Source organism: Mus musculus, chromosome 4 (assembly GCF_000001635.26).
Source record: "Mus musculus strain C57BL/6J chromosome 4, GRCm38.p6 C57BL/6J".
NCBI lineage: Eukaryota > Metazoa > Chordata > Mammalia > Rodentia > Muridae > Mus > Mus musculus.
The window spans coordinates 129,166,242-129,187,002 of record NC_000070.6 but is presented as its reverse complement, the minus strand read 5'-3'; the positions used below and the strand labels follow the sequence as shown (position 1 = coordinate 129,187,002).

Below are 20,761 nucleotides of genomic sequence, written 5' to 3'. Positions count from 1 at the left end.
CTTCATTTTTGTTGTGGTTTGCTTTTTGAGACAGGGTCTCACTGTGTTGCCCAGACTGGCCGGGAACTGACAGTGTAGGCCAGGCAGGCATTGAACTCACAGAGATCCACCTGTCTCTGCCAGTTGACTGATAGGATTAAATGTGTATGTCATCACATCCACCTAGGCCAGCCTGGTCTACATAGTGAGTACCAAGCCAATCAGGGAGACATAGTGAGACTACTCAAAATCCAAACTTTTTTTTTTTTTTTAAAACAATTTGTGTATCTGTGTGTATGGTGTGCAAGCTTTTGTGCATGTGTATCGTGTGGAAGTGGAGGTCTGAGATGAGTCAATTCTTTCCTTCTATCTTTTTTTTGTTTTTCTTTTTGGTTTTTTGAGACAGGGTTTCTCTGCATAGCCCTAACTGTCCTGGAACTCTCTTTGTAGACCAGGCTGGCCTTGAACTCAGATATCCGCCTACCTCTGCCTCCCAAGTGCTGGGACTAAAGGCGTGTACCACCATGCCCGGCTCTTTCTATCTTTATATGGGTACTAGAGAGTAAATTCAGATGTCCAGGCTTGTGGTCCTTTCCTCACTGAGACAGCTAGCCATTTTCTAAGAGTGTTGTTTTATTAGATATTTCAAACAGAAAATTAAGCAAGGTAGCATAATAATAATAATTACCATTATACTTACTTTCCAGGTTTATAGTCTACCTCTACTGATTTAAAAAAAAAATCCAGGTATACTACCTGTAGTTCTAGGACTTGTGAGGCTAACAAGGAGGGAGAGTCAGGACATCCTTGGCTATATAGCAAATTTCAGGATAGCCTGGGCTACATGAGACCTTGACTCATTACAATACCAAAACATTACAGATAGACCGAAGCTATTCATTTCTCCTTGCCACTACCAGAAGTTATTGCTATCCTGAATTTGGTGTTTTTTATTTTTTAAATATTTTTTATAATTTTGTGATTTCTATATATCATAGAAACTTTTTTTTTAACAGATAATTACAGTAGGGAAAAGGTAGGAAATCTTTAGAAGATATATCAGCCTGTTGCATTTTATGGGCCTTATTTAAGTGATGGCTTGTTTGTTTTCCTCAAGCCTGAAAAATATGACAAGATAATTGGAAAATTGAGCAGGAGTTTAAATTATTTATTTTCCTTTTTTATGTGTGTAGATGTTTTGCCTGCTTGTATGTCTGAACATGTTACAGTAGATTGAACCACCATGTGGGTACTGGGAATGGTGCCTAGGCCCCCAGAAGAGCAGCCAGTGCTTTTAACCATTACGCCACTTCTCCAGCCCCTGAGCAGGATATTTTAGGATAAGGAATTTTATAATTAAAACGGTGTGATACCTGAGATTTATTTCAAAATAATTTATTAAAGGAGAGAAGGCTGGAATAAGAGATTAGCAGTGGGGTTGGTGGGGGAGAGGGCTAAGTGGTGGCCATGGGAGTTAAGTTATGTTACTTACAAGCTTTTTGTTTGTTTGTTTGTTTGAGACAAGGTTTCTCTCTATAGCCCTGGCTGTCCTGGAACTCTCTGTGTAGACCAGGCTGTCCTGGAACTCTCTGTGTAGACCAGGCTGTCCTGGAACTCTCAGAGAGTCACATGACTTTGCCTCCTGAGTGCTACTGAGTGCTGAATACTGCTGTGCCAGGCTTGTTTCAATTAAAAAGAATTTTTGAAAAAATTATCTTGAAATTCAGGAACTAAAGTTGCAAAGAGAATGGGTTGTATGAGTTAAAATGTCTTTGTCTCTTTGTGTATATGAACGTGATATTGTTTTTGATGCTTTTGCCACTTGGGACATTATGAGAGGAGCTCATTGTGTGTCTCTGGATGATGGATGACATCTGTGAGACCTAGGGCAGCTTCTGGGGCATTTTAGGGTAGGTTAAATTATTTTTTCAAGTAATAAAAACTTATCTTTAGTATTTATATACTCCATAGTATATTAGCAAGCATACTAAATTTAGAAGGCCTAGAAGTTACTGCTGTCAAAAAACAACAACAACAAAAACAAAACGATACAGGGTATGTTTTGAGACTGTATAGCTTTGTCTGGCTCATTCTGCAGATCAGCTGACCTAGAACTCAGAATAAGGTGTGGTATGGGGGCTGGTAAAGTAAAGGGGATTTTAGTTAAAGAAGCTTTAAACAGCAGAGGCAGGTGGGTCTCTGAGTTCCAGGCCAGGTCTACAAATCAAGTCCAGGATAGTCAGGGCTACACAAAGAAACCCTGTCTCGAAAAGCCAAAAAGGGCTGGGCGGAAGCTGTTGGCTCACGTGTTTAATCCCAGCATTTAGGAGGCAGAGACAGGCAGGAAGATCTCTGAGTTCCAAGCCAGCCTGATCTACAGATCAAGTTCCAGGACAGCCAGGGATACACAGAGAAACCTTGTCTCAAAAAAAACAAAGAAACAGGCTATAAAAGAAGCCAAGTGAAGAGGTACATTCCTGTAATCCTAGCACTTGGGAGGTGGAGGAGGAACAGGAGTTCCATTCCACTACATCGGGATTTGGATGCCAGCCTGAACTGTATGAGACTCTACCTCAAAAAACAAGCACTTGCCTAGCATTAGCAAAGCGCTTCACTGGGTGATCCCCAGTAACACATAAAGTAGATATAGTGGTGTGTGCCAATAATCCCAGCCCACTATGTATGCTAAGCAAACACTACTCAGCCACATCCCTAACCACCACACTAAGTTTTAATTATACAAGTAAACATTCATGTAGAAAAAGAGTTGAATGATGTTGACACTTGACTCTACAATTGATAATAAGCAACAATTTTTGTATTTATATCTCTGCTGACTTTTTCTTTGTATTTTATATATAATGAAAATGAGGAAGCGGCTTGATTGGTTTTTGGAGTGGTTATCATTTTTAGTTTGGTTAAAATCTTTGACATGGTCTCCTCCTCCAACCCTTTTCTATTTTACAAGGAACAAGTCCAAATGGCTAAGTGGCTTAAATGGTTAGTACTAGTTAGTGACAGAGCCAGATCTTAGGTCTTAGGACTCCTAGTCCTTATTTACCCAACAGCAGTCATAAGAAAGTGCCGGTTGTTGGAGGAACTAAGCCAGTTCTTAGTTGCATAATTTTTTCCTCTAAAGATTTTTCTTTGGTGTTCTTCACTGAAAATAATCCAACTTGCTGGTATTTTTAAAAAATCAAGATCAAAATTAATAGATGGAACACCTTGAAGCATAATGCAGTTGACTTTGTAATTACCGGGGTTGAGAGTGATGAGAAGATCCTTTAATTTTCCTTGTGCCTGCAGGAAGGTGGGAGTCAATCACTTTGACAAGTCTCCTGGAAGGAACAGCCAGCGGGAGTTGAAACCTTTTTCCATTTGGTCTCGTGGCAAAGGCAGAGATTGCTCCAGCAGCTCCACACAGTATGCAAGACATCTTTTATAATTTTTGTTTTTTGAAATGGGGTCTCACTGTATAGCTTTGGCTTACCTGTAACATTCTCTTGCTTTTACCTCCTGAGTGCTGGGATTAAAGGCATGTACCACCTATACTCAACAACATTTATCTATCTACTTTCCTCTCATGATTTTTTTTAAATTTTATTTTCATTTAAAAAATGTATGTGTGTGTGTGTGTGTGTGTGTGTGTGTGTGTGTATGTATGTATGTATGTATGAGTGTATGAGTGTATGTATGTTTCAGTTGGTTCACAAGCCTGGAATCCCAGCTTCTGTGGAGACTGAGGCAGGAGGATTGCAAATTCAAGGCCTGGTTGTGCTACAGAGCAAGTTAGATCTAGTCTGGGCATCTGAGTAAAACTCTATCTAAAATTAAAAAGTAAGAAGTAGCCTGGGGATGTGAGAGGGCTTGCATAGCATGCATGAGGCTCCAGGTGCAGTCGTGAGAACTGGAGAGCGAAGCATCATTTCTAAAACATTTCACAAAACATATATTCTGCTTGACTATTATAGACACTCTGTGGTAGTACATATAAATCTACTTTAATGTACTTTTAAGTAGTTGAAAAATGTTTTTGACATGAACATGATTTTATTGAACATTTCTCTTAGAGGTGGACATTTAGGTTGCCTCTAATATTTAACTGTTTCGAATAATACTGATTTAAACATCCCTGTGTTTCTGTGTGCATTTGAGGTAGGTAATTCAGTCTGATAAACTTGCAGAAGTGAGGATTAGTAAATCAGATGATGTTGCCAAGTTACTCTCCACAAAATCACTTGAACTTATGCTTTACTGGGAGTAAGTGCTTGTCTCTACAGCCTCACCAACCCAAATCAGAAATATCTTATTTAAACATTTATTTTCATAATGCTAGTAAGATTAAATATCTTAATTATTTCTCAAGTTACAAGTGACTGTGCAAGCAACAGCATTTGAGATCCTAGGATGCCTCCTGTATACACATAGTAGATTGGAGTTGGTTTAAGATATTTCTTGTTCTTCAGCACAAACTTCCTCATATTTTTCCAGATATGACGTGTTCACTCTTGCCCTCTGAACAGTCTTCTGGTGCCTCTTTTCTGCCTAAAAGCAATGCCTCATTTCCTTGGGGTTCCTTGGATGAAGATGAGTTGGATGACTCCTTGTTGGAGTTTTCTGATGGAGAAGAAGATGATGGCCATTTCAGTTTCACAGAGGAAGAGATTGAGATGCTCTTGAAGGACGATGATGGTGGGCATAATGAGTATAGACCAAGAAAGAGTCAAATTCTACCTGATATTCCTCAAGAAAATTCTTTGTACAGCTTGGGACCAGCAGCTGAAACCCCTGGCTTCCTAAAACTACCTCAACTAAGTACATCAGTTGGTCATGGACCTACTCCTAGTAAATCATTAAACAGACACTTTGTACTTGAAAAGAATCTTATAAAAGTAACTGTTGTCGCACCATTTAATCCAACAGTTTGTGATCCTGTGCTTGATAAAGACAAGATCGATTCCTCCAAAGAAACGGAAAATCCTGCCTCCCTTCGGGAACAGACGAGAGAAGATGACCCTCAACCTAATGAGAGTAAACGTTGCACTGAGCCTGAAGGGGTCAGTCCCAATACCTCTGCTTGGGATGGGCCCCTGCTTTCTTCTCCTTCAAACAATAACATCGAACAAACTGCCTCTGATAAAAATATACCTGAAAGTAAGAAACCTACCCCTGTGTTCTCTCAGATCTCCAACCATTCAGAGGTCCCCAACAGGAAAAACAGTGGCTCACATAAATCAGGTTGTGAAGTGAGAATTCCAGTTGTGTCCAGTTCATCAAACAGAGTAAGTACATTTTTTCAAGACATAGTAGAAAGGAAGTTATTTTCATTCAGAAAGAATTCCTATGTACTTAACTTCCATATATAAAATGCATAAAACTGGTTGGAGAGATGGCTCAGTGGTTAAGAGCACTGACTGCTCTTCCAGAGGTCCTGAATTCAATTCCCAGCAACCCCATGGCGGCTTACAACCATCTGTAATGGGATCCAGTGTGTCTAAACACAGCTACAGTGTACTCATATACATAAAATAAATAAATAAATCTCTTTTAAAAAGTAAACATATAAAAACCCCCTGTGGCCATCATATATTCCACAATGATAATTTTGTTTGCGGTTAGCAGAATTTGTGTTCAAATGAATTAGGGTTTGAATCCTGATTGACACCATTACTTTCGTTTTTCAACCTTTGATGCTTCTTCAAACTTCTTTTTCTTTTATCTTTTGATTTGTGGTTTGTTTTTTTTTTTCTTTCTTTCCTAGATAGAGTTTTTCTGTTTAGTCCCTGCTGTCCTGGAACTCACTCTGTAGACCAGGCTGGCCTCAAACTCAGAGAAACTTACCTCTGCCTCCTGAGTGCTGGTATTAAAGTGTCACCACCACACCCAGCAAACTTCTTTCTTTTTTTGATAATAAGGATTAAGCCTAGTGTATTGTACATGCTAATCATATACTGTACTGCTAAGCTGTACCCATCCACCTGATAATCTTTACTATAAATTGAGTAAATGTTACTGTATGTTACAGCAAGAATTAATGAAATATGTGTATAAAAATAGTGTCTGGTCCATGGCTGGCCTGGAATTCAGTCTGTAAGTCTGACTGGCCTAGATCTTTCAGCAGTCATGCCTCTGCTTCCTAAGTGCGGGGATTACAAACACGACTCACCATATCTAGCTCAGGCTTTTAAATTTTTCTATTAAATTGGTTTCTTTTAAATGCTAGAGATCCAAACCAGGGCCTCACACACATTAGGGGAGTGAGCTGTATCTCTAGACTCTATTTAGCTTCTGACTTTGATTCTCAATCTCCTAAATGAATATTGTATAAAATAATCTCATCTTCAGAAAAATTTTTTCCTTGTTTAAAGATTATAATTGTTATTTTAAATGCTACTATAGTGCGTTATACATAGTATTTAAAGATAATCATTTATTAAAAAGGAATATTTTCCCTAGGCAGTGTGGCGCATCCTTCTAGTCCCAGTATTTGGAAGGTAGAGGCAGGGGGATCTCTTTGCATTTGAGGCCAGCCTGGTCTACAGAGCGAGTTCTAGGATAGACAAGGCTATACACAGAAACCCTGTCTCAACTCCCCCCACCCCCCAAAATTTTATATTCTCATAGAGAGCTTTAATAGTTGAATGATAACAGCTGTAAATTATAAAAATATAACTAGTAATTCTCTGTCCTATTCCTGCCTTCTGCTCTGGAAAACAACAACAACAATCACAACAACAACAACAACAAATCAGCATGCCTTTGACAAGGATTCTGGGGAGGCGAAAGGTGAGAGAAGACTAGGCAAAGTCATTCCTGTTCTACAAACTAGAACCAGGTAATGTCCTGTGGAGCCGTCTGGTCCTTCCCTTCCTTCCCTGTACTATGTTGGGGTAGGGTATGAAATCCTGCAGGAGGACTAAGCAAACTTGAAAGTCTGAGTTGACCTGTTTGTGTTATCTCAAGCAAATCATTCTCTCCCTTGAGTTCTGGTGTCAGGAAAAATGAAGATAACAGTGCCTTCTCTACAGCCTCAAAAGGTTATTTGAAAGACATACAAGTAAAATACTGTATAAACACAAAACTTCCATGTATGAGGAGGCCTGATCACATACTTGATAGGAAGTAAGAATTTTAACAAAGAAAAGTCTAAAATTGTTTAGATAATTATTTAGTTTTCTCTCTTCTTGTACTACTGGGGACAAATACTAGTTAGGGTTGCAGTTTGAGGCCATCTTTTTAGTTTACTTTCTTGTTGCCAGGAGATGGCAGTATCTATACATGGGCATTTTAGTAGCGTGTACTAGAAAAGCTACTTTATATGTTGAATCAGATTGATTTAATTACAATAAAGTTAAAAAAAAGACTTCTATTATACACTTAAGGTATATTTTTACTTAAACATTTTTAAAAAATGACAAGGTTATTAACTAAATTTTAGTTTTGTGGGTTCTGTTTTATTTCTTTTTCTACATAATTGAGGAAAGCTTTGTCAATTTTTTCCTTTTTTTGATAGTTTTATTTTTTATTTATTTTTTTTTTAATTTATTTATTATATGTAAGTACATTGTAGCTGTCTTCAGACACTCCAGAAGAGGGAGTCAGATCTCTTTTTTTTTTTTTTTTAAAGATAGTTTTTTTGTTTGTTTGTTTGTTTGTTTAAGATTTATTTATTTTTATTATATATAAGTACACTGTAGCTGTCTTCAGACACTCCAGAAGAGGGAGTCAGATCTCATTACGGATGGTTGTGAGCCACCATGTGGTTGCTGGGATTTGAACTTCGGACCTTCGGAAGAGCAGTCGGGTGCTCTTACCCACTGAGCCATCTCACCAGCCCCCGAGTCAGATCTCTTTACGGATGGTTGTGAGCCACCATGTGGTTGCTGGGATTTGAACTCTGAACCTTCAGAAGAGCAGTCGGGTGCTCTTACCCACTGAGCCATCTCACCAGCCCTTATTTTTGTTTTACATGTATGGGTATTTTACCTATATTTATATTTGTGTGCCATGTGTCCACAGAAGCCAGAAGAGGGAGTCAGGTCCTCTGGGGCTGGAATTGCAGTTGTGAGCTGCTATGTGGTAATGGTTCTGTAGAAGAGCAACCAGCACTGTTAACTGCTGATCTCTCTCTCCAGCCTCACTTTGAATTCCTTAGAGTGAAATTACACCAAAACCCACAAATCAGGCTGTTTGGAACACTAATAAATGACAATGTTAATATTTTCATCCACTGACTTTCCATACAGAACTATCATTATGAGCAAGGACTAAGAAATTGTTCTTGCCAAGGTCATGCATGACTGTCCTAAATTGCTAGATTTAGCTGGGAGGTCGTCCCCCCCCCCCCCCCCCCCCAGTTTTCAGCTTAATCACCTTTTTCTGTGTGGCTCAACCAAGTTCGCTAAACTTGAATTATTCAACAAATGTTTTCTCTCTTTAGGAGCGACTTCATTTTTACCTTCTGCTATTCTTTGTTAGTAGAGGTTTTATTCTTTTTCTTCCTTTACTTCTAAACTCTATACTTGATTTCAGTTTTGTACTGTAATTGACATTATCTTTTCTCTCACTGATCTTAAAAGAGAATTTGCCTCTGAAAGTAGGATGTTTTGCCTGTTTTGAATATGTGACTTTTCTACAAAGCACTATAGTCATGGTTCTAATGGGTGTTTTTCCTGGTTTGCTTTATTCAAGGATGTTTTCACAATCAGAGCTAGAAAAACAGAAGGACATTTATCTCAGCAAAGTCATTGCTCATATAGAAGATCCAGGGGACTCTAACCAAGGTAACATGGCAACCAAAGAATGGCTTATAAAACATGGGTTTAGGCATTTTCTTTCCATGATAATGAGCTTAAACTGGGATGTTTTGAATTTTCTTAAACTGATGAAGAAGAAAACTTCCTTATCCAAAGATTTATTTCGAAGGGTTCTTTAAGCAGATAATTATGCAAAATGGTTTGGACAACATACATTAGAGAAAGGGTTCGGGCTAGTGACTCTCTCCCCTGTAGTTGAGGGTTGTGAACTGAGCTGGGGATGATGATGTTGTTGTTGTTTTGACTGTTATGTAGTAGAAGTGGATGAAGTGAAGTTCCTTACTAATCACTGTTTCCGGTCTTTTAAAATGTGGCTTTTTTCCTGTTGCCTTTTGCTTTTAAATATAAAAAGCAAGCATTTCAAACTTTACCCTGCATCTTGGCTTCTCACTACAAGCTCTTGAAAGCCTAAACTATGTTCTAGATCCTTCAAACGTATCTTCCTGTACTTCAGAGAAGCTATTGCAAGCCGAAGTGGAGATTATACTGTTTTCTTCAGTTTGAACCAGTGGCTGATGGGAAATTTCTAAAGAGAAAAGAGCAGAATTAATGACATGGAATGTTGGGAGGTTTTATACTGATAAAAGATTTTCTTCCCATAGAGGGCATGCTGTATTCTGTTTAGTTTAGTTTCTGTCCTTATTCAGCAAACTTTGTAGAGTACTTTTAGAAGTGTTAAGTTTGAAAATTAGCAACTGGAGACATAAGCAGTGGTTCTTGGCCTGCAGTGGGAATTCATGGTCTAGAGAAGATCATTATACTAAAATGTCGATTAGTTTTCTAAGGAAACACTTAGATTAATGAGGAAAGAACTCTTCAGTGTGTATGTGAGAAGAGTAGCGATAATTGAGAAAGATGTCCTAGAAGGTCCGTAGAACAGGTCCTGAGTGTAGGTACTTGGGGCTGTTCTAAGGAAGGGTGTGGGGAAGTTGTTCTGCACTGAAGCCTCCTTTCTCTTGAAAAGCCCTGGGTTAGTAGTTTCTAACTTTAAAGGTCTAGAATGCTAATACCAATCTGAAATTAAAAAAAAATAAGTTGCTTTAGTTTTTGCTCGAGATTTTATTAAACAATCAGATATCACTGGTGTTCATTTCTTAGCCCCCTGCTTGTGAGGAGGTCTGTTTGTTTGAACTATTAGGTCTGCTGGAAGTAAACATGTTTTCCCACCCATATCATTGGAGGGTGGACTACTTATTTATTTTTAGTTTTTCGAAACAGGGTTTCTCTGTGTAGACTTGGCTGTCCTGGAACTCACTTTGTAGACCAGGCTGGCCTCGAACTTAGAAATCCACCTGCCTCTGCCTCCCGAGTGCTGGGATTAAAGGCGTGCACCACCGCTGCCCAGCTCAGAGGGCAGACTTTAAGCTCATTGTTCATCTTCAAGCTTATTTAAAAAAAAAAAAAAAAAAAGCCTGGATGTTTTGTTTCTCCCTCTGAGGTGGCTTCTTTTATGTCCTGGGAGGTGTGCTGGTATCTAGTTATATTTTTCTTTTTCATTTGAGGTGTTCAAAGAAAATTTCTCATGCAAAGCAAGGCACAGTTGTTCTCTTTTTTCCATCTTTTCCATTTGCTTTCTTATTCAGCAATTCCTTTCCCAAAATTACTACAATTTATAATCTATTTTCAAGGAATAGCTAGAAATACAATAGGAAAGCAATAGACTTTATTGGTTGAAAAAAATAAAGTTTAGACTTAACTTCTAACTTATTTTTTGTTATAATTTCTTTGTACACATGTTTGCATGTACGTAGGCATGTGCAGCCACAGTGCATGTGTGGAGGACAACCTGTAGGAATAAATTTTCTCCTTCCACCATGTGGGTCACAATTATTGAACTCAGGTCATTAGGCGTGCAAGTACCTTTACCTGCTGAGCCATCCCATTGGTACAACTTCTGGGCTATATTCTGGCACCACTGGTGACTAGGTGGGACCTTGAGCCACTGGAAACTTGTTTACAACGTGAGAATAATGAAGTTTAGTTTGTATGAAACATAATTATATATTTAAATACACATATAATGTATAGGACAGTGTTCAGCTCAAGCTAATACAATTTTAGCTAATAGAATTTATTAAATACCAGTATTGACAAGAAAGTTTGGGGCTGGGGTTATGGCTTAGGGGGTAAGAACACTTACTGCTTTTATAGAGCCTGGGATTCCCAGAACCCAAATGACGATTTACAAACTAATTTGTGGAAAAACAAAACAAATTCCAGTTCCAGGGAATCTGATCTCCCCTTCTGGCCACTGCCTGGACTAGACTTGCATTTAGTCCACATACATATGTTTAGGTAGACACTCATAAAGTAAAAGAAAGTGTTTTCTTTTCATAGTGAAATATTTTTGCTAAGGTTTTTTTAGAGACAGGGTCTTCTTTGTAGTCCTAGTTGTTCTGGAAACGCTATGTAACCAGGCTGCCCTCAATCTTAGAAATCTTCCTGCTTCTGTCTCCCAAGTGCTGGGATTAAAGGTATGTGCCACCGGGCCTGGCTCATTATAGAATTTTTAGGTAAAATTGTGTAATATAATTTTTTTTTGTTGTTTTTTTTTCCTTTAAGACAGAGTTTCTCTGTAGCCCTGGCTGTCCTGGAACTCACTCTGTAGACCAGGCTGGCCTCAAACTCAGAGATCTGCCTGCCTCTGCCTCCCAAGTGCTGGGATTAAAGGCATGCACTACCACTGCCCAGCTGTGTGATATGTTTTAAGCCTCAAAAAATGACATAAAACAAAAATCTTAAAAAATAAAATGAAATAGCTTTGACAAAAATGTTGATAAATGAAACTGAATGATGAATACATAGGCATATAGTATGGTTTTGTTTGTTTTTTACTTTTGCATACATTTTAAACATTCTATAATGAGATTTTTTTAAATTAAAGATTTGTTTATTTATTATATGTAAGTACACTGTAGCTGTCTTCAGACACACCAGAAGAGGGCATCAGATCTCATTATAGATGGTTGTGAGCCACCATGTGGTTGCTGGGATTTGAACTCAGGACCTCTGGAAGAGCAGTCGGTGCCCTTAACTGCTGAGCCATCTCTCCAGACCCCCTATAATGTGATTTTAAAAAATTGACTTACAGGAAATTCTTTTTGACATCTATTAATATTTCTTGCCTAGTTATTCTAAAGATTTCTTATATTTCTGGCATTTTTGTCTTTCAGTAATCTAGTATTGTTTACTGTCATTACTTTAAAATTATTATTATTGTGTGGATGTATATACCATGACATGCATGTGTCTGGCATGTGACTAAAAGCTTTGTGGAGTTAGTTCTTTCCTTCTACCTTTATGAAGGTTCCAAGGGATAAATGGATGTGTGTGTGTGTGTGTGTGTGTGTGTGTGTGTGTGTGTGTGTGTGTGTGTAATATGTATACGTTTAAATATATGTAAAAATGTAAGTTGTTATATAAATAATGATTAGATGCTTTTACTCAGCCATTTCATCAGCCCCCTCTCTCTCCGTGTGTGTGTGTGTGCAGGCTTGGAATTAATAATCCAATATCTGCACTTTATTTTTCTAGGATCTCACACTGAACATTGAGCTCACTGCCATTTTAGCTAGACTGGCTGGCTAGCCAGCAAACCCTTAGGATCCACTTACTGCCTTCTCACTGCTGCTGGACTTATAGACATTTACTGTTCTGTCCAGTTTTTTCATGTCGGTGTTAGGAATTCACATTCAGGTCTTTATGCTTGTGCAGCAGGCACTTTACCCAGTGAACCATCTTCCTAGCCTAGTACTAAATTTTTGTGTCTTTTCCTGTACAGTAGTTACAGTGTATATATGCACAATCTTAAGTTTTGGGGAGATTCTTTGAGATAGGGTTTCATTTGTATATGGCTCATCTTTACCACTATGTAGCTGAGGCAGAGCCCGAACTGTTTTTTTATACAAGCATCTCACTGGCTATCACTGGCTGGCATGGAACTTGGCATGTAGAACATGCTGGCCTTGAACTCACAGAGATACTCCTGCCTTTGCCTCCTAAGTGAGAAGATGAAGGAATTTCTTAACTACCTGCCTTTGCCTTCTGAGTGCTGGAATTACAGGTATACACCATGCCAAGTTATAAGTGCTAGCTAGGCACAGACTTCAGTGACTCCTTTCTGATTGCCAGGCTCTTCCAACTGAGCTACACCCCCCAGTGTCTTAGTTACTTTTTATTGCTGTGAAGAGACCAAGGAAACTTATAAAAGAAAACATTTAAGAGGGGTTGCTTATAGTTTCAGAGGGTTAATCCATGATCATCATGTTGTGAAGCTATAGATAGGTATGGCACTGGAGCAATAGCTGAGAGCTTTTCATTCTGATCCACAGACAACAAGAGAGACAGAGGCAGAGAGACAGAGACAGATAGACAGACACACACCAGGTTGGGGTGGGAGGCACAGTACATTTGAAAACTCAAAGCACATCCCCAATGGCATACCTTCCCCAACAAGGCCACACTTCCTAGTTCTTCCCAAACAGTTACTAACAGGGATCAGGCATTCAAACTATGGGACCATTCTCATTTAAACCACCATACTCAGCTACTCAAGATGTGAGATTTTTGTATTCCATATTGCAAATGAGAGAAGTATGTAGTCTTCGTCTTTCCTTTTCTTGTTTGCTTATTTGTTTCTTTTTTTAAAGTTATTTTTATTTTATGTGCATTGGTGCTTTGCCTACGTGTATGTCTGTGTGAGGTTGTCAGTTTCTGGAGTTACAGACAGTTGCTATGTGGGTGCTGTGTTTTGAACTTGGGACCTCAAGAAGAGCAGTCAGTGCTCTTAACTGCTGAGCCATCTCTCTGGCCCCTTATTTGTTTCTTTTTGTGATAAAGTTTCATAGTGCTTCCTAGACTAGCCTTGAACTCACAGCAATCCTCTCAATTTCTTAATCCACTCTACCACCTAGAAATACCAAAATTAGCATTTTGATACAGTCTGTCCTATAAAGTAGAGCCTATAAAGGGAGTATGTTAGTTTGTAAATTGCTTCACTTCTTCCCCCACACCCCAGATGATTTCAGTGTAGCCCTGGCTGTCCTGGAACTCACTCTGTAGACCAGGCTGGCCTTGAACTCAGAGATCCACCTTTCTCTGCCTCCCGAGTGTTGGGATTAAAGATGTGCACCACCACCACTTAGCTATATATTAAAATTTTTAATCAAGGGCCAGCTAGATAGCTCAGCAAGTATGGGTGCTTGCTGCATTAGCCTGCTTGAGGTAAATCCCCTGAACCGAATCAAAGTGGAAGAAGAACTGAAAGAGCTTCTGACCTCCACATGTGCTCTACAGGTCATATGCCTACACATGATATACTTACCCATGTCATACATGCCTCCAGTAATTTAAAGCAAGGGTCTTGAGAGATGGCTCAGTGGTTAAGGGCACTTATTGCTTTTGGAGAAGACCAGGTTTGGTGCCCAGCACCCACGTGGCAGCTCACAACCTTCTGTAGCTCCAGCTCAGGGGTTCCAGTGCCCTCTTCTGGCCAGTGCTAGCACCAGGCATGCATGTAGTGTACATGAATACCAGTGGTTCAAAATCTTCCTAGTGCTGTGACTCTTAAATACAGTTCCTCATGTTGTAAATACAGCTCCCCAACCTTAAAATTATTTTCATCACACTTCATAACTAATTTTGCTACTGTTAAGAATCATAATGTAGATATCTGTGTTTTCCAATGAACCTACATGACCACTGTGAAAAAGTCACTCTACCCCCAAAGGGGTCAAAATTCACAGGTTGAGAACCACTGATGTAAGCAAACACATGAGATAAAAATAAACTTATGTAAAATAAATAAATGAGTAAACAAAAATACATAGTTAAGAATGGTGGTGTCCCAGCATTCAGGAACCTGGACTACACAATGAGAGACCCTGCCTCCAAATAAAGCAAAAAATAATTTTGTTAGCTTTTCCTATAGTACACCTATAACCTCAGTCCTTAAAAATGTTAGACACTTGACAACAACCTCAACTAAACTTGGAATCAGTGAAGTAGATCAGTGAGAAAAGGCTCTTTTCAGCCAAACTTGATGACTTGAGTTTGATCTGCAGAATCCCAAGGTGAAAGAAGAGAGCTAGACTTCTGTGTCTGAGTGCCACCCCCTCCCTTAAATACAGAAATATAAGTTAAAAAGAAAATGGTGTTCGAGGACAATCTGTGTTACATGAGATCCTGTCTCAAATACCAAAATAAATTCTGTAGTGGGCTGGTGAGATGGCTCAGTGGGTAAGAGCACCCAACTGCTCTTCCAAAGGTCCGAAGTTCAAATCCCAGCAACCACCCGTAATGAGATCTGATGCCCTCTTCTGGAGTGTCTCTAGACAGCTACAGTGTACTTACATATAATAAATAAATAAATAAATCTTTTAAAAAAACAAAACAAAACAAAAAAAATTAAAAAAAAATTCTGTAGTAATTACAAAGTAGTCTCTCTTGGATAATTGGGCTGTATCTGTTTTCATTAGTATGTTGTAGTGGGAATTCTGGTCAATAAATGCTTTGTACAACTCTTATTTCTATAGGATGAATACCTAGAAGTGGAATTACTGGGTAAAGTATATAAACATTTTAAAAACTCTTGTTATATGTTATCAGTCATCCTGACACTGAATTTTTATTGTCATCGATACTGATAGGTAAATTTAATATTTTTATTTGTTTTTGTTTTTTGAGACAGGGTTTCTTTGTGTAGCCCTGGCTGTCCTGGAACTCTGTAGACAAGGCTGTGAGATCCACCTACCTCTGCCTCTCAAGCACTGGGTTAAAGGTGTATGACACCTCACCCAGCTAAGCATTACTCCTTTTTTGTTTTGTTTTGTTGTGGTTTTTTTTTTTTTGGCTTTTTGAGACAGGGTTTTCTCTGTGTAGTCCTGGCTGTCCTGGAACTCACTTTGTAGACCAGGCTGGCCTCAAACTCAGAAATCCGCCTGCCTCTGCCTCCCAAGTGCTGGGATTAAAGGTGGGCACCACCACTGCCCGGCTAAGTATTACTTCTTAAGATCATCTAATGTCTAGTCCATGTTCCAGTTTCTGAAATTGTTCCCAATATCCCTGCGTAACTTTGAGGCAGATTCTGATGAAGGTTCCCATCTTTAGTTATTGTCTCAGACTCTTTTTGTCACATTCAAAATTTTGTGTGGTCACTTCGTTAGTGTCATTTAGTTTGATTTTCATTTCCTATATTTCTGTAAACTAGAAGCAGGATTAGCTTCAGATGAAGCATTCTGGGCCGAGCTAGTTTAGAGGGCTGTCGGGTGCCTTTGTGGTCTTTCCATTATAAGGTACCTCTAATTACTGTCGTTTATGGGGTGATGCCTTAGGACAGTGTGAATGTCCTGTCTTCTACAACTAACTTTGCCGAATGGTTTGAACATTCAATAATGATCTTCATCTGAACTAGCTGTGACAGCAGGGCACAGAACGCGTTTCTAGTCCCAAGCTCTCTCTATATAATCTTTAGTCTTTCTATTTTAGAATATGTGTATTTATTGACAGTTTTATACATGCATGCAATGTATTTTGATCATATCCACCTACAGCACACTCCTCGTTTCCTTACATACATGCTAAATATATGTTCTCCCAGTGAGCTATGTTCCAGCTCATAGGTCTTTAAAGTTATGTTTATAGTTCTTATTCTTTAAGAAACATTATGTGAGTGCTTTGCTTGCACGAATGATTGTGCATTGTTTGGTACCCATGGAAGCTAGAAGAGGGTGTTGGATCCCATGGAATTGGAGTTACAGATGGTTGTGAACAGCTACATGGGTGCAGGGGATTGAACCCAGGTACTCTACAGCAAGCAGCAATTGCTCTTAACTGCAGAGCCATCTTTCCAGTCCCAGTTCCTAGTCTTTTTGCTGGTCAATTTGATATCAAATTTGACCATTCGGAGCTCCTTCAAGCTGAATCCTACTCTCATAACAGCATTAATCTTTTTTTATTTTTTAATTGCTGCTCAAAAGCATGACATTTACTTTATTAATCCATTTATAAATGTCGTGCAAGTCATGTAAGTCTCCAGAATTTTTTATATTCCAAATCTGAAACTCTGTACCTGTCAGTAAGCAGCTCCTTTGTCTGCATACCCCAGTCCTGGTCGGTATCATTCTGTTTTCAATTATTATGAATTTGACTACTTTAGATATGTCATATTGATGAAAAGATACGAACTTTGTTTTCTTTTTCTTTTTCTTTTTTTATTTATATAAGTACACTGTAGCTGTCTTCAAACACACCAGAAGAGGGCATCAGATCTCATTACAGATGATTGTGAGCCACCATGTAGTTGCTGAGAATTGAACTGGGGACCTCTGGAAGAGCAGTCAGTGCTCTTACCCTCTGAGCCATCTCTCCAGCCCCAAACTTTGTTTTCTTAGGAGTGACTTACTCCACTTAATGTGTTCAAGACTCACTCATATTATAGCATGTGACAGGAATTCTTTTTAACTTCTTCTGTTGTATATGTATATAACTAGTTAGCCTCGTTGTTGTAAACAGTGCTACTGTGAACATGGGTCTGTAAGTGTATCCTTTGGAGTTTGTGGTTGCTTGTTTTTGTAGTCTCTTGTTTGTTTTAAGATGGGGGTCTCACTTTGTAGTTCAGGCTGCCTTGAAACTCATTGTATAGCCCAGGCCAGCTTCAAATTTGTGGTTATTTTCCTAACCTTAGCCTCCTGAAAGCTAAGGTTACAAATATAAGCCACCATGCTTACCTCAATTCTTTGTGATACATATCTAAAAGTAGATCAAGTGGCAGTTTTATTTACACATGTTTTGAAGAATGTCCATACCATTTAATCTAATTTTTGTCATTGATTCTTTTATTTTGTGAATTATATATTTTGTGTGCTAAGAGTCTTTTGTCTAACTCAAAGTCAGAATTACTGCCTTGTCTTTTACAGTCTTAGCTATGAGAGTTAGATCTATTACCTATCCTGAAATTACTTTGTACATAGTAAAAGACATTAGTCAAAGTGGGTTTTGTTGCTTTTTTCTTTATTTCATTAATTTTTTAAAATGACATTTGGTTTTCTGTCTGAGTATTTACGAGCCACAGCATGAACATGGAAGGCAGAGAACAACCTGCAGAGTCAGTTTTCTAATCTCACCATAGATTTCATCAAGGAGCTGGATGTGAGAGCACACACTTTTAATCCCAGCACATGGGAGGCAGTGGCAAGTGGATCTCAGAAAATTGGGGCCGGCCTGGTCTACATAACAAGCTCCAGGACAGCCAGGGCTATGTAGAAAGACCCTGTCTCAAAAAATAATAATAATGAAAGAATCTTCCTTTTTTCCCTCCCTCCTTTCTTTGTGTGTGTATGTGTATACCTGTACAGAGGCCAGAGGAAGACTGCTAATATGATATTCTTCTACACTGCCATACTTCCTTGAGAACTGGGTCTCTTCATCAAACCTCAAGCCCCTGGGTTAGGTTAGGCAGGCTAAATAATCCCTCAGGAACCTAGATCCATCAGTCCTACCTCTAACTCTGGAGTTATAGGCATGTGTGGCCAGACACACTTTGTTTTATTTTTCAGGACAGGGTTTCTCTTTGTAGTGCTGGCTATCCTGGATTGCTGCTCTATGTACGCTAAGCTGGCCTTGAACTCAGAGATCTGCTTGCCTGTCTTCCAGATGCTGGGATTAAAGGTGTGAGCTACCACACATGATCCTAGCTTGGCTACTGGAGATTCAAACTCAGGTTCACTTCCCTACCCTTCATCAGGTGTTCTTTTTGTCTGTTTCTGTTTCTGTTTGGTTTTTTTTTGTTTGTTTGTTTGTTTTGAGACAGTCTTACTAGAACTATGTAAAACAGGTTTATAGAGATCTGCCTGTCTATGCCTCTGGAGTTCTGGGTTTTAAAGGCCTATGCCACCATGCCATCAGGTCTCTACAGATAACTATGTTGTTAGCAAATATGCTTTTATTTGTTTTTTATTAGCTTTTTTACCATATTGCAGATAAATACAACATTTAATACAAATAATGAAATCTTTGTTTTTAGTATTAGGGAAAAACAGTGAATCTTTTACCATTTATAATAGTGTTTTCTATAGGTTTTGCTTGAGTATATTTTATTAATTTGAAGATGATCCTTCAGTTATAGTTTGGAAGTTTCATTGGAAATGAGATTGTCAAACATCTCATTGGAAATGGATATTTTAAATATTTTAAATCTATCTACTGGAATGATCACATAGTAATTATTTCTACTAATATAGAGTTATAGTTGATTTTTCAGTGTTAACCTATCTTTTATTCCTGATTTATGCATATTCCCAAATATCTTTGTCTAATACTGTTGGGTTAATAATTATCTATTTACGATAGTCTGGTGTGTGTGTGTGTGTATGTGTGTGTAAGACAGGATTTGCTCTGTAGGCCTGGATGTCCCAGAGCTCTCCTTTACAGATAATACTCTATTGTGGTTGTTGTGTTTTGTTTTTGTTTTTTAATAAAGATTTATTTTATTTATATGAGTACACTGTAGCTGTCTTCAGACACACCAGAAGAGGGCATCAGATCTCATTACGGATGGTTGTGAGCCACCATGTGGTTGCCGGGATTTGAACTCATGACCTCTGGAAGAGCAGTCAGTGCTCTTAACTGCTGAGCCATCTCTCCAGGCCCCTTTGTTTCGTTTTGAGACAGGCTCTCCTATAACCCAGCCTGGCCTTGAATTGGTCATGTATTTGGAGATGACCTGAACTGCTGATCCTCCTCTACTCTCATCTGTGAACAGCTGTGATATCTTTTTTTTTTCACTTACTAATGTATTTTTAAAATTTTCTCAACAGTGTTTTTGCTTTTATTACTATAGGTCTTGTACATATTTTGTTAAGTTCATTTATGAGTATTTAATGCTTTTTTATACTGTATTAAATGATATTTTACTTTTTATTATTTAATTGGTTATTGCTAGAATATAGAAATACTGATTTTTATATTTTAACTAATGACTATGTTATATAAATTATGCTGAATTTTCATGTTAGTTTTATGAACTTTTTTAAGAGATATTTTAGAATTTGTTGTGTTCTGATATCTGCAAATAAAGACAGTTGATTTCTTTCCAATTTATAAGCCTTTTATTTTTCTTGCATTACTGTACTGCCTGTGGTCCTGAGCACGTTAAATGTGATGTAGGCTTATTATAGATGCTCTTATCAAGTTAGGAAACTTCCCTTCTGATTATGTGATAATTTTTATTATGAATAAGTAACAGATTTTGTTAAATGCATTTTCTGTGTTTATATATTGCATTTACAAATGCCGTAATAGTATATTTCTTTTAATCTGTATTATATTATTTTCCATTGATTGATAGAGTTTTGTGATTCAAGAAACTGAATTCAAGGGCTTGGCTTGCACATGCCATGCTAGCCTCTATTCTGTTAGCCAACTTGGACAGCCTTTCCTAGTCGCCTTTACTCAGTTTGCTAATTTTTTTTTTTTTGAAGTTTGTTAAAATTGTGTGTGTGAGAGAGAGAAAGACAGAATGTCAGTCAGTCAGATGTTAGGTGGACCTCCACAAGCTTGATGTGGCATGCTTGTGGAGGTCAGAGGACAACTTTGTGGAGTCAGTTCTCTTCTACCTCTTGTGAGTTCCAGGGCTTTGAACTTGAGTTCTTAGACTTAAACATCAAGCACGTTTATTTGCTGAGCCATTCTACCAGAGATTTTAAAAGGATTTTTAGCTGGACAGTATTGGCATACTCTTTTAATCCAGGCTCTCAGGAGGCAAAGGCTAGCAGACCTCTGAGTTCAAGGCCACCCTTGTCTACATAGCAAGTTCCAGGGTAGCCTGGGCTATTAAAGTAAAACTATTTGTAATATTCTCTATTATTATTCTAATTGCCTCAAGGTGTGTAAAGTTACTCAGCTGTAATGTGTGTGATCTGTGAGGCAGCTGTATTTTCTTGTTTTTTTGAACAGGATATCTAGGAAGT

At 38.4% G+C, this 20,761-nt stretch overlaps 1 protein-coding gene across 18 annotated transcripts in view; it reads left to right on the top strand.

The window, feature by feature from the left end:
• S100pbp (S100P binding protein) overlaps positions 1-20,761 on the top strand; it is a 41,664-nt gene that overhangs the window by 2,663 nt on the left and 18,240 nt on the right. For 5 of the 18 annotated variants that reach the window (NM_001379590.1, NM_001379592.1, NM_029036.4 and 2 more), the window contains exons 2-5: positions 3,286-3,402; positions 4,471-5,261; positions 6,732-6,814; positions 8,671-8,762. In NM_001379590.1, the coding sequence (NP_001366519.1) occupies positions 4,473-5,261; positions 6,732-6,814; positions 8,671-8,762 (964 nt within the window). In that variant the 5' untranslated portion in view covers positions 3,286-3,402; positions 4,471-4,472. The remainder of the gene's footprint in view (positions 1-3,285; positions 3,403-4,470; positions 5,262-6,731; positions 6,815-8,670; positions 8,763-20,761) is intronic. The other 13 variants (XM_006503448.3, NM_001379591.1, NM_001379589.1 and 10 more) reach the window with 8 other exon arrangements.